This window comes from Topomyia yanbarensis, chromosome 3 (genome assembly GCF_030247195.1).
Source record: "Topomyia yanbarensis strain Yona2022 chromosome 3, ASM3024719v1, whole genome shotgun sequence".
Taxonomy (NCBI): Eukaryota; Metazoa; Arthropoda; class Insecta; order Diptera; family Culicidae; genus Topomyia; species Topomyia yanbarensis.
Window position 1 is genome coordinate 343,006,537 of NC_080672.1, and position 13,366 is coordinate 343,019,902.

General features: G+C 36.3%; 1 protein-coding gene across 4 annotated transcripts in view; it reads left to right on the forward strand.

Annotated features, from left to right (window-relative positions):
• The window catches only part of LOC131689118 (uncharacterized), a 244,500-nt gene that overhangs the window by 27,696 nt on the left and 203,438 nt on the right, over positions 1-13,366 (forward strand). For 3 of the 4 annotated variants that reach the window (XM_058973961.1, XM_058973960.1, XM_058973962.1), the window contains exon 2: positions 4,551-5,071. In XM_058973961.1, the coding sequence (XP_058829944.1) occupies positions 5,011-5,071 (61 nt within the window). In that variant the 5' untranslated portion in view covers positions 4,551-5,010. The remainder of the gene's footprint in view (positions 1-4,550; positions 5,072-13,366) is intronic. The other variant, XM_058973964.1, reaches the window with a different exon arrangement.

Sequence of the window (13,366 nt, forward strand, 5' to 3'; positions counted from 1 at the left end):
TTGACTTTGAATTTTCATCTAAAACATTTTCTTTTTAAATTCATTGATATGAACATTTTGATAAAAAAAATGGAATCGTTCAAGGACATGGCAAATAAATTACGAATACAGGCCATATTCGATTATCCGTAGTCTCGATCATCCGTAACTCGAATATCCGTAGAAAATGACTCGATTATCCGTAGTCCGTCCATCCGAAGAAATTGTTTTGATTATACGCACATTTTTTTCCTCAAACTACATTACACATCTATAATTTTTTATTCGATACCAACTACAGTTTCTGAAAGAATAAATATTTTCAAAAAAATAATGAAATTTTCGAAGAAGTACAGAAATTTTCTTGGAAATTTTACTTATTTAGAACATAATTTTGAATTCGATGCGATATTTTCGTACATCAATCAATTACAATTGATTCTAGCTACATTTTCTGGAAGACCAAAATTCTATGTTCTCAAAAAATATGCACAAAACTACGTAAAAAAACAGAAAATTCGCATTTTTTGTAAAAAAAAAACTTTTTTTCTATCCCAATATTTAAATATAAAAATCGATAAAAATTGATATCAGCTATAATTCCTGGAAGCACAAAATTTTAAACTCTATTATTTGGGAAAATCAAGAAATTTCATTTAATCAACAAATATTTCAATTCAATGCAATGTGCTATAAAATTTCATGCACCTAGCCGATACACTATAAACAATGATTTTCTGTAGATGCCAGCTTTAATTACTGAAAGAACAAAATTTTCAAATTTGTGATTTTCTCTGTAATTTTTAGAATGAATAAAATGATCCATTTTGTCAGTACCATTATGTATTGAAGACTGACAAAATCTGAACATATTTGTTTCATATTGATTGGGACCATCTAAAGTATGATATAAAACCCTAAACAACTCTTCGGAATTAGTCTATTATCGCACCAGTTTAAAAATAACTCGAAACTTTTTAATAACTTTAAGAATATCGACATTTTGAATTCTTAACACACTTTAGCAAAAGACTTTCGCTGTAATTCCATCATGTAACACAGGAGAATTAAATCAGAAGACTTTGTCTTAAATGTGGCTGGCAAAATAGGGTCAAAAAGCTGACAAAATTTGTTTTTGTAAAAATTCGAAGGCAGACAAACACGAGGACTAATACAATAAGATCTTCACTGTAGTCAGTACTTTGCACCGCTCTGAAAAGAACGGTGCTAATAATTTTTAACGAAGTAAATGCACTGAACACTGTTCAGTGAACAGCCTTTAAGCGGCGCAGCTACGTAGAACGCCGAACAATGGCCAAATGAAGTTCCCGGATGATGTTTCCACCAAGCAAACAAGAGAAAAAATTTTACTGTTTGATGATGTATAACAACCTGAATCACTCAATGCGTTTGAACAAGCATATTTAGAGCAAAAATTATCCAGCAACCAAGATTCATCTAATTTCTGATTGGCTCTCTAATGCCCTAGCGACCATGATGACGACGATGATGGGGCAGCTGATTGAACAACGCACGCTCCTTGATGTCGTGCGCATAAAAAAGTTGTGCGTTTTTGGTACTTGTAACGTATGTAAAATTCATCCCTCCAATGCTGGTCCTTCGTTAGACCAACATTAGGCGTCCATTTTTTGACGCGGCTCAATGCGTTAGCTTAGAGGAGCCATGGGTCTTTTATATATTTACAAGAAGTAAAAAATAAAAATAATTAATTTTATTTTGAGCCTGTGAGATCCCGTGCGCGCAACTTGCTATTGCGAGTGGAGATCTTTTTTCGCGTCGAGAAGATGTTCCTTCTTTCGCCAGCTTCGTGGTTACCCATGTTTGTCTCGTTGTTGTTTACGTCGGTATCATCATCTTGATTACTGCCGTGATACTCGAGATCAGATCTTCTTTCTGGCTTCTTGCCCTTGCAGGTCCCGAATGTGAACACTCCATCCTTGGTGGTAGCTTCTTCACTGGTGGTATTAGTTGTTAAGTTTGAAGCTTTTGCAGTTGTCATTATTGCTTTAACTGCACCCACAAATTTGGCAACCGATTGTGGTTCAGGTAAAGATATTGGGGCTTGGGTGTTGGCATTTTTTTTTGCAACTGAGCTTTCCTTAGCAGTTTCTGGGCAGGGTTATCCGTAATGCGACGTTTGTTCACAGAATTGGCACGTATTAGTTTGTCCCTGATATGTACAAAGAGTTCGCTGTGTAATGGTATCACCCCCTTCTGTGTTGTACTGCAGGGTAAGGTAGGAGGGAATGGGTTGGTCTACCCGCATACTCACCACAAAGTCGGCATTTGATATACCTGGGAAGTAGTTTCTCCATGTGTCCTCCGCAATAGATTCAACTGCTCCATAATGCGACATGAATCTTTTAATTGCCACTTTTCAAGTAAGTGGAGATAAATCGTGTAATTTCACTTCAATATTCCCATTATCCATGTATACAGGGATCTTGATATCAGCTTTGTCACAAATAAGCACGTGTTTTAAGTTGTTCTGCGAAATGAAACTTTTCGCCTGCGCGAATTGGTTGAAGGTTATCAGCACCGCATGCCTGCCGTGCTCAAGCTGTATGCAGGTGACTTCCGAAAACCGAAGCTGCATTTTCACCTTCAGCAGTTGTTCCACGTCACGAATACTTGGTCTTATGCGAAAAGACCTGAAGTCTATGGCCACTGTGTTAGGCCGAATAATCACGTTTTGTTGATGAGACTCAGTCATCTTGATAGATCACTCAGGTATAAAAATAACGGTATCTTTTGTTGTTCAGACAATGCACACAAGTAATTGTTTTTTTTCGTTCGCTTTGCACTGGCTCAGACAGAAGCAGGAGCACACTGGGTATTGTGACCGATGCCTCTGATGGTTGAAAATAGACTAATTAGGCGTCCATTATTGGACCTGTGTTGGAGGTTTTGAAACAAATTTATGAGATTCTCAGTGGAATCTAGCGTAGAGTATTTCCAAAGTTGTGTTGTTGTATACAAACCAGTGGTGCGTAATCTCAAATTCAGTTGTTATTTCAGTCTGAATTTACCGAAACCAGCATTAAGTTGACTGAAGCTCCACGCAGAGAATTTAGTTTTATGCATCTTGATTATTAGACCAAACATAAATATATTAATCCAAATTAATCGAACAAGATAATCGAATAAAATAAGTAGGCTATATAACTTATTTGTCTAATATGTCTTACTTTCACTTTACAGAATATAAAGTAATCGATATTCGTTTTACTTATTAAAACAGTTTGCCAAAAAAAGTTCCATAAGTCAAACTTTGATGCATGTACCTTACATTCAATATATGTTTTGTTTTTCGACGTATAACAAATATACTTCTTGTAGAAATTAAAAAAATATTTTGATTCGATTATCCTAAGCGAAATTTTTCTGCACCCTACGGATAATCGAATCTGGCCTGTAATTAAAAAAACAGCAACGTCGTTTTTGAAAAAAAGCATGATTTCGAGATATCCGTCGTTCGAAGTATAAGCCATACCCCTGAAGGGAGCAAGATAAAAATGCAATAATTTGTACTGCTCTATAGCACCATCTCTATCGAAATTTAGGATGACACTCTTAAAAAGTTATACTTTATGTTAAAAAAAATATGAAGGTCATTGGAGTTTTCTTTTCCAAAAAATCCTCTTTCTTTTTACATATATTGGAATATTATTATTTTAGAAATACATTTTTAAAACCACCCCAATTAGGCCTCCCTGTTGAAGTTTTTCGGAAAATTTTAATTGCAAGTATTTTTTTATACAAATTAAACGATTTTTCTAAAAACAAGTGGCCGGACACTCAAAGATTACGAACATCTGTAATCGCGCGTCAACGCCAATAAAGTTTATCCCAATCTCTATCCCTATTAATAATCACCCTTTTAGTAAGTCGAGGAATTATCGCTTCAAGTTTGTCTAACCAGTTTAAGACTGACAACTTTGACCGGTAAAACATTCGCTTAATCCAATAATAAGACGCTACTTGGATTCACTACCAAATAAGCACACAAGTTCGGATGAGTCGCTGAAGAGAAACATATCGAGATCGAATGGTTTCGGCTAGCAAACTAATTCGTAACACCTTCTCCGATTGACACTGTGTAATAGTATACAAGCCCTTTATCAGCAGTAAGTGTCGGACTAACATTCCTACTCTTTTCTTCCGCTATCTACAATTAGGCCTGGTCGGCTCCGACATTGAAGAACATCTTGGGATTCACAGGAGTTGTACAGGCTTTCTCCTTCTGTTGGTTCTCAGTGCAATTTCGACTGACCCCAACCTTGCTTGCTTATCGTACAATCTCAAGCTCAAAACCATTCTCGTGTCCAGGAAAAAACCATTATTACAATGCATTTTAAAAACCGGGATTAGGACCATTCTGATGAACCATATTTGCCAGTGTTGGTGCTATGCTAACATTTGCGAATATTGTACTTTTCATCTGTCCATTTCGTCAAACACCTGGATGAGTACCAACCGAAGCTGCCGGAAAGATAGAGTAGTCACGTATCCACTGACTGTGGCTTTCAACTGTGGATTCTCTTCCCAAGCTGGATTATTCATAGCTATAGTGTAGTAGACCATCTCATGCTGGTATCGTAATTGACTGCGCGCCAACCTAACCTATGTATTACCTGTGAATGAGACTTTGATAAGAGCGAAAGCCGCGGCTTTTGAGGTTGAACGGTAATGATTGTGAGTGTAGTATACATAGTTATGTAAAGCGACATCGTCCTGTGTCACTGAAAATCGTATGCGGTACACTGCTGAAGCTAATGTGTAAAAAGGTGTATTTCCTCTACGTCTAGCTAGCCCAATTAACGGCATCCTGCTATGCGGTGTGACCATAGGTGTTGAAGTTATGTTTGCCACGCCACTGAGCACTGGGAAAAAGCGAAAAAGAATCGGATTATCTCACCTGTTTTCCGTGACCATAACAAACAGTGTTCATCGCATGACTTTGAGCGCACCGTAAAAGCTTGCTACCAGCAGTGCCGAGAGAACAACGCGATGCTGGCAATCATGGAAAGTGATGTGATTTGCCTGGATTCAGACGAGGAAGGCGAAAACGGTGAGTACCAAGAATAGCGATGCTGTGCGTGTGTAATGGGCATATTGTTTTCCGTTTGAGTATTACTGCCTCAAGTGTAATGGGTAGCCGACTGCAGTTCTTCATTATGTAAGCTACTGGCAAACGGTTAGAGATACTATTTGAAATATTTTAATACGGATTTTGCCGGTGGGATTACAATTCAATTAAACTAATTGATGCGAAAAATGTGAAATCACGTACCAGAGAACAAATTTTCACGCCTGACTGCTAGACAGTGTAGATTTGCAAAAGTTTGAGTGCAATTTTTGCTCATTATTTCCCAATCGCATGCTGACTTTTGGTTATGCTGATTTCATCATTAAACAACTGTTCCACCGGTTGATAATGAGAAACGGAACTAATTGCTGGATTACAGTTTCTCATTTTTTCTATCTGAATATGTATTATATTTCATTATTTTCTATAGCACCACATCCCTGGCAACTGCTCTGATTCAGGTTAAAGATGATACGTAGATACACAGACGCATTCCTCTACATGCATAAATGTTATCTGTTATACTTTTTCGCCCATGATCAATCATAATTAGAATCAATGAGAATTGTGCTTGGTTAATTGATTTAAACTCGTCAATACGATGAAAAGCACTTGTAGGGATGATGCACCAGATGTCGCTCTACTTAAATAATCAGTTATTGAAAATGCTCAAAAGATGTGAATTATGTCTGGAGATTTTCAACGATATATATTTTAATTATTGACAATAAAATGTCCATTAATATTGAGTACATCAAACTTTGCAATATACTTACATTAGGGCCCACTTATTACAATATTTCGGCCGAAAACTAGTATGATATATTGGCCGGTAATAACTCTCGTTCAAGCATCGGTAATTCTAACTCACGCGAGAAGAGAATTAAGTGATGTTCATCTTTTTCGAATAAGACGAGTCGTAAAACTCCTGTTCTCACAAATAGCGTAAGAACATTTTTCCTGAGCATGTTTAGTACTCCTCTCAGGGATTTTTTTTACTTTCGTGTAAACAAACAAAAGTTTCGAAATACCCACTCACCCCATTAGCAAGATAAGCAATAAAATAGAAAATATTGAAAAATAGACTTGTACTGTCTTATTTATTATGTTCAGTAATTGTACTGTGATATTTTTCATTATAAATTATTAGGGAAATGTCCCCGGTTGTGGGCCACCCGCTATTTTTGGCATGCATGTTTTTCTAGCGCTGTGACATTGCACAATGTCACATCTTAACATGAGCTAGTTGCTTAGAATGAAGGATACATTTTATATATGGAGATTCTACAATTAAAATTTAAAAGTTATGCTGCGGAAATCTGGATTTATTGGAATTTCGAAAACATCGGTTCTATAATTCGCTATAAAAACCGGGATTAGGACATGCATTATGTCTGGAGTTGTTTCTTATATCATTCTCAATAACTTTCCTGAAGACAGTAAGTTTCTAAACAATGTTTTTGAAGAGTTGATTCTCCATTATTACTTCTAAGGGTATTAATCACCAACATTATGTTATAAAACTTCTTAGATGTTGACGGTTTCGAAATTATGTGACTGTCAAGAACAGTTTTTGGACATTTAGTTAACTATTCTAAACTTTAAAAGTACATAAGTTGGAAACACGACTTTGTCTACAGAATCTAATTGCGCCATTCAACTCAGCACTCAAATGTACACCAAAAATAGCTCACGTCACTTTTTTCAGCACGCTTAAATTTCAATCTCACTGAATGGCTGTTTTTATATCTGATAATACAAAAAATCTTCAAATGCTCTTTAAAATCGATCTTGATGCAATAGAGACAAACGGAAAACGCCATTTTCCATTTATCCTTCCTCCAAATCCTTGGAGTTTCTATGCTAGTGCTTCTGATTCTGTGCTGAATCCACTACAATCAGTGATTCTCAACCTGGGGTCCCCTGGAGGACCTTTAAGGTTTGTGGGGGTTCGCGAAGATTGATATCTTTTCCGGTTGGCTTTTAAAATGCTGGAAATGATAAATTGAAACCAAACAAAATCGATCTTCACAAAAAGTGACCAAAAATAAAAGTACCCTAAAGCGGGAAAATATAATTGACTTTAAACAAAATCCTCTTTGAGCTACAGTCATTATCTGTTCAACTATTACTAAAAATGAAAACGGATCTAAGTCTAAAGGAAGCGACGTACATACAGTTACACCACGTGAGAAACTGTGTATAGATAACGTTTAAAAATTTAGTCCATGCAGAAAACTTGCAACACGGCGTCGAATATGACAACTTTAAAACCCAGACCATCAATATATAGATAGCATAGTATAGCATAGCAGAGCAAACACGACCGCACTCATCATGTGTGGCTGATACAGTGATTTTTTTAAAACTATAGTATAGTTCACTGCACACCTGGCCATGTGCCTTCGCCAAAGGGAAGGAAATGTTAGTTGAGTACCTACTTAAGAAGATGGAAAATATTCCAGAATCAGTAGTAAACCGATACCGATGGCTGGAGCTAACATTTCCACTAAGCGATTATGTATATTACACTGCGGGCTTGGTTCATACACGTAAGTACTAATTACTTTTAAGTTTGCGAAATAAACGGTACGAGAAAAAACTAAATTTCAGCACAAAGACTGATTTTTTCGGCAAAAAAGTGACATTTGAGGAACACGCGTTCAACTTTGCTCAAATCCTACTTGATAAATCATCAAGATGACGATAAAATTGAGGGCGTCTACACGATCTAGCACGGCGCATTAGACCAGAACACATTCAATGATTTGTGTCAAAATACGGGGAAGTGGACTCCGTTACAAACGATACTTGAGGAAAAAACTTCAGTGGCATTCCCAACGACGTTCGCGTTGCTAAAATGCGGTTGACAAATAACTCTGTGCACCTACCCTGGTCAGATTTCTACGTGCCAGATTTGTAACCAGATGGTACATTTCGGGAAACAATGCTCTGAAGTCGGCCAGTAAATAACTAATGCGCTTTGTATATCGAACCCGCCTAGTGTCTCCAAACCAACAACCAGCACAATAAATGCCGATAAACATAAATTTACAACAGCAACCCGTAAGAGAAAGCAACAAATCAGAACTTCGACATCATAAAAGCTGTTCCGATCAAGACATGGACATGAACGATAACGCGAGAGAAGGCAAATTGGCTGACTCTCAAGTTGTGGTGGGTTACCTAGCTAATGCATTGCCGCCAAGTTAAAAGTTTTCAACACGTAGCAGCAAGCTGCATATACTAGGTCCTCCGGTCCACAGTAGCGTTGTGTTATTCTTTTATTTTTATATTGTAACGACATTTAACTAGCAATGGACCGGAAGGTGTAAAATATTTTTCAATATTATGAATCATAGTACTCAAGGAAGAGCAAGGAGTTGAAGTAAGAAAGTTTAGAAAAGTGTGGAATAGGGTCATATGAGCAAGCTTAGACTTTCCCGGCGATTTAACCTTTTGTCTTCTACACGCAGGAGTCAGGATATTTTGGCATTAAATGCGAATCACCTGAGTCTGCGGCATGTCCGTAAAGCGTAAAGTCACTTAAGATGTATTCACACGAGGCGACAAAATACACGCCACAAATAATATTCACCGTGGATTTTGTTCTACCTATTCCAACGCTGTTGCTGTTGCCGCGTTGGATTAGGTAGAGCAAGATTTTGCCAACAACTTTGCTGAAGATACAAAGTCTTTATCTTTAATATCTTCAACATTATTGTTGGTTGGTTGTGGATGATCCCTTTGAAGCCAATTCAATAATAAAACTTTGTAAATATTTTTCTGACAAATTCGGTATGTTCCGTAAAAAGGTTTGCAATATCAAAACGAACAACTTTCCATATAACAACAATGGCTTATATTCCATATAACAACAATGTGTATTTTTAAAGTAATTTGCTAATTTTAGAAAAATAAAGTGCTTGAAATGGTGATTGGCTGTTAATGTGGAAAAGGCGGAAGCTACGTCAGTAGTGTTTTCGGAGAAGTCATTAGCAATGTTTGTCATTTGCTGCTATTATTTTCGTTATTAATCTTCTTATAAATGAGATTTTTCAATATTTTTTTCTGTTTGGCAAAATGAATGAGTTAACGACTTTCGAAAAGTTGTGGAGATTACTTTTACGAATATTTTTGCTGAATACACGAGATATTTTCTTTAAATGCTTGAGAAGTTATAGCTTGTTATATTTGGACGGCCCGAAACATTTTTTATACATATCTTTTCAATTGTCTTTCCTGCGGGTTTCATATATTCTACGAAGTTATTTCCCTTGTAAAAATACACAATTTTAATGAACGCATAATATTACTTATCTCGAGTACTTTCAGAGATATTGGATATTTTTGGAAAAAAAACAATAGTTTTTTTTAAATCATCTATAACTCTACTGGAGATTCCGAGGGACATGCAAACTCTAATGAGTTTTATAGTGTTGATGTAGCATTTTAAACTCCAACTAGAGCTGGTTATTCGTTCTTGCCCGTTCAAAAGTTTTTGCTGTCAAAACTTTTTCTAAATTTACCAATAATACCCAACAAGTCTAAGTCGCAAGAGGTAGACCGATGATCTCTTCGGGAAGGATATGTATCCTAATAATACGAACAACTTTCTCAAAGCTTTATCTACGATATTTAAGAGGTTATGTTGATAAAATATTTTTCAAGAGTTATTCACAAACAACGGTTAATAACTTCGAGTGCACTATAAATAGAGGTTTCTTGGTCTTCAGTAAAGATGCTCGGAAAAACAAGGTCTTTAATATTTTTGAAGATTTCATCTTGTTTCTCATACAATGAAAAAGTTGTATCAAATATCTCACTTCAAGGGGGATTAATCGCTATAACTATAGCATCAAAATGAAGGTCTTGGATCATCATAATAAAATTAGAGGTGTGCGCCGATGCATTTTTAATCGGCGGCGGCGTAAGCGACATTTTGGCCGGCGGCGTCACGCCGTTGGACGCTAATGGCGGCGGCGCGCCGGCGTGTGTCGGCGTGACGAATATTGACGCCTATGTAACTAAAAAAAATTTTGACAGTACAATTCCTTTCCCAAATTTTCGGTTTCTATTGTAACAGACTTCACAGCACATACAAACAAACGTTACAGCTTAAAGAAAATCTAAAAAAAATCATCGCCCACGATGTACTAGCGACATCTGTTGAACACATTGCACAAAATGTAATTCTCGCAACCATATCAAACTTTTTTTTTCAACTGAAGCTCCAATAGTGCCCACCCTGCTTGCCAAATGCAAGATAATAAATGAAAGGTGGAACTATTTTTACAGTTGTAAAATTTGAAGAACGAAATAGAAAAATTGTCGATGTCGCCTACTACGACTTCGCATGAAATAATGATTGCAATGGACAAATTTGAAGAGTGCAGAGTAACGACTGTATTTCAATGACCCTTAATTATTATTTATTGCTCTATATTTGGAAAATTAAGCAACGGTAAAACAGTTTTTGTTTTGTTTGAGGAAATTAGCAGTTGTTGTCGTTTCATTGTTTTTTGTTTCTATTTAGTCATCTTTACTGTAAGTCCGGGGACAATTGACAGCTCCCATATATTGAATTCATAAGGAAATTTTAGGGGTGATTTGGTGATGTCATGGCGGCTCGAATGGAGCAAAATTTGAAAAAGGCGCATCCCATTTATTATTTTCCATATCTGTGGAAAATAATCAATTTAAGCATTTCTACCATTTTTTTTGCTGCTAGAATTCTGATAAAAACACAAATTCTATTCAAAACGAATTGTTAAGCTTGGTGGTGATGTACTTTCATTGGCCAAAATGTTTTTCATTTACATTTCTCGAGATAAAAAGCACCAATGATTTAACGATTTCAAACTTCACACAACAAGAAAACCAAAACATGTTTAGGAAGGAAGAGAGCCGGTTGTTAAAAACAGACTTCCAGCTAAATATATAATAAGATTTATGTAACTTTGCTGACGATTTTCAGTTAGGGATAAATTTATTCTCTAATAATAGTTTTCTTTATTCACATTTTGGAATAAGCTTTTTCTAAATGTTGTTCTAGTCGCATTGACGGCGTTCATAACACACGTAACGAAACACGCTTTTCTCTTGAAACTTTTTCGTTTCGCTGTTCGTGGTACTCATACAGAGAATGCATACTAGCGCCACCATCAAATCGGAGGTGCATATATGAAACAAGCACTATCTGTCAAGTTGTCCCTGGGTTGTTTACCATCGCTCTTTTAGAATCCCGCAGATATCAGGCATTCTAACACGAGGCTTTATTATTGGCATTACTGCGCAGAAATGTCACTTTTAATGATCGTGCAAGGACACTTTTCTAGGTAGACACATTACTTCATTTTCCAGGCTGGTGTTTACATTTACTTCTTGTAAGTACAAAATCGCCACAATGATAAGGAATACGATTCCCTGGCACTAAATTTTCTTACAATGTACGATCTGCTTCTATCTTGAGTGCAAAGTATGCTCGATGTGCTGGAATCATACAGATCTACACCCTGACGAAACCTAAATATACAGTTACTATCAATCATAATCATTCCACGACTTGACGCGTTAGCTCCTGTTAGGTTGAAACTGATCACTAAACAAGTCTGATTGAAAATGGCCTGAGTGTATCTCTAGTTTTCGTAGCACCTGCACCCCGCCAATTTCTCCAGCAGTTCCGGGGACCAACAAATTCTAATCCATTGCATACATTCGATTCACCGAATCAATTAAATTACTAACATCCTGTTATGTGCTTACTCAACGATTGGCATCGTGTTGTAACTTAAGAAATGGTTGTGAACAACCCCCACCTTGGGCACTTCGACAAGAATGAATTTCACATTTCCGGCCCATATTGTTTGTTTTGATTTGCATTAGATTAAAAAGACCGTAACGGGTAGGTGCGGAAACTAAGTAACGCATTTAGCTCTGTGTCAAAATCTCTTCACTAAAGTCACCGATTTGTAATTGAAATCGACCGTTTTTTTTTCTACGAGTGGTGAAAATTCATCTCGTGTTACGTCTTATTTGTCTGTGATACCGGGCTGGTGCAACTGACACTGAAAATCTTTCTTGAGTGGGGCTAGATCATACGATGAATAATTTATGAGACTAGAAATCTTACCCTCTGCATCGCCACATCTGTGCACCAGCGTCGCGAAAAGTCAAGATCACTTTGCTCAACTATTCTTCGAGAAAATTTTTTTAAAATAGGTCGCGATTCAATCAATTATAAATAAACCTCGCATTGAAAATAATTTTTGTGTTTTCACAAAACTAGTTTACGCAAAAAAAAGATGACATTATACTCAAATGTTTAGTAGGTGGTTGTGTCTGAATGTGTTTAATATTTTTATGATTCTAATTCATAACTCGATGAAATATTGATTTGTATTAACTTTATTGACTAAAACAGTCAAGAATTGAACGACGTGCAAGGATTTTCGTAAATTCTCGTCGTGTTATCGTGATATTTTAGTCTTGAGCTTACCGTTGGATTTTTCACACAGAGTCACGTGTCTTATAGTTTTCTAAATTATTTCACGGACATGAATTGAGGTTAGGTAATGTATTTTGCTCAGTGCAGTTTCATTTAATTCCGAACATTTCTCTGAATTTTAACAAAGGAATAAGAGGGTTACAGGTCCTAGTAATGTCTTTGTAATGTCTAATGCTCATGCCTATGAGACTGGTTGCTAGCAGTTGTACACAATAGCTCACATAGAAATTTCAAAACCAAAAAGCAGAGCGAATAATCCATGAGTTCCTAGTAATTGTTTTCGTAAGTATAATAAGATTATGTAGAAAATTCATTACTTCATGAATTACATCATGAACAGTTTCACGAGCTCGACTGATGAATCGTGTGTAGCATATTAGGAATTAAGAATCGGTTAAAAATCAATGAATAATACACTGCGTTCCAGTGAAATTGATTACATGCAAAGATTAGGATCAGGCACATAATCGTAAATTTCAGGCACATATATTTTGAAAGCGGAAGTTTTTTTTAATTTGTGGACCATTTCACGCACACGAATGGTGAATTGAAACTTATATGCTCCCAATCATAACCAGTTGACGAAGCAAGAATGGATCTTTGAATTATATAAGGAGTGTCGTGTAATGGTTTTCGAGAAAATATCAAGATTATTTTAATTTTGTAATCCAATTGACGACCACTAACACCAAATAATGATCAAGATGTGATAAATCATGAATCAGTTAACGTCGTACATTCGGTCCATAGACAATGTTCCTAGATTTGTA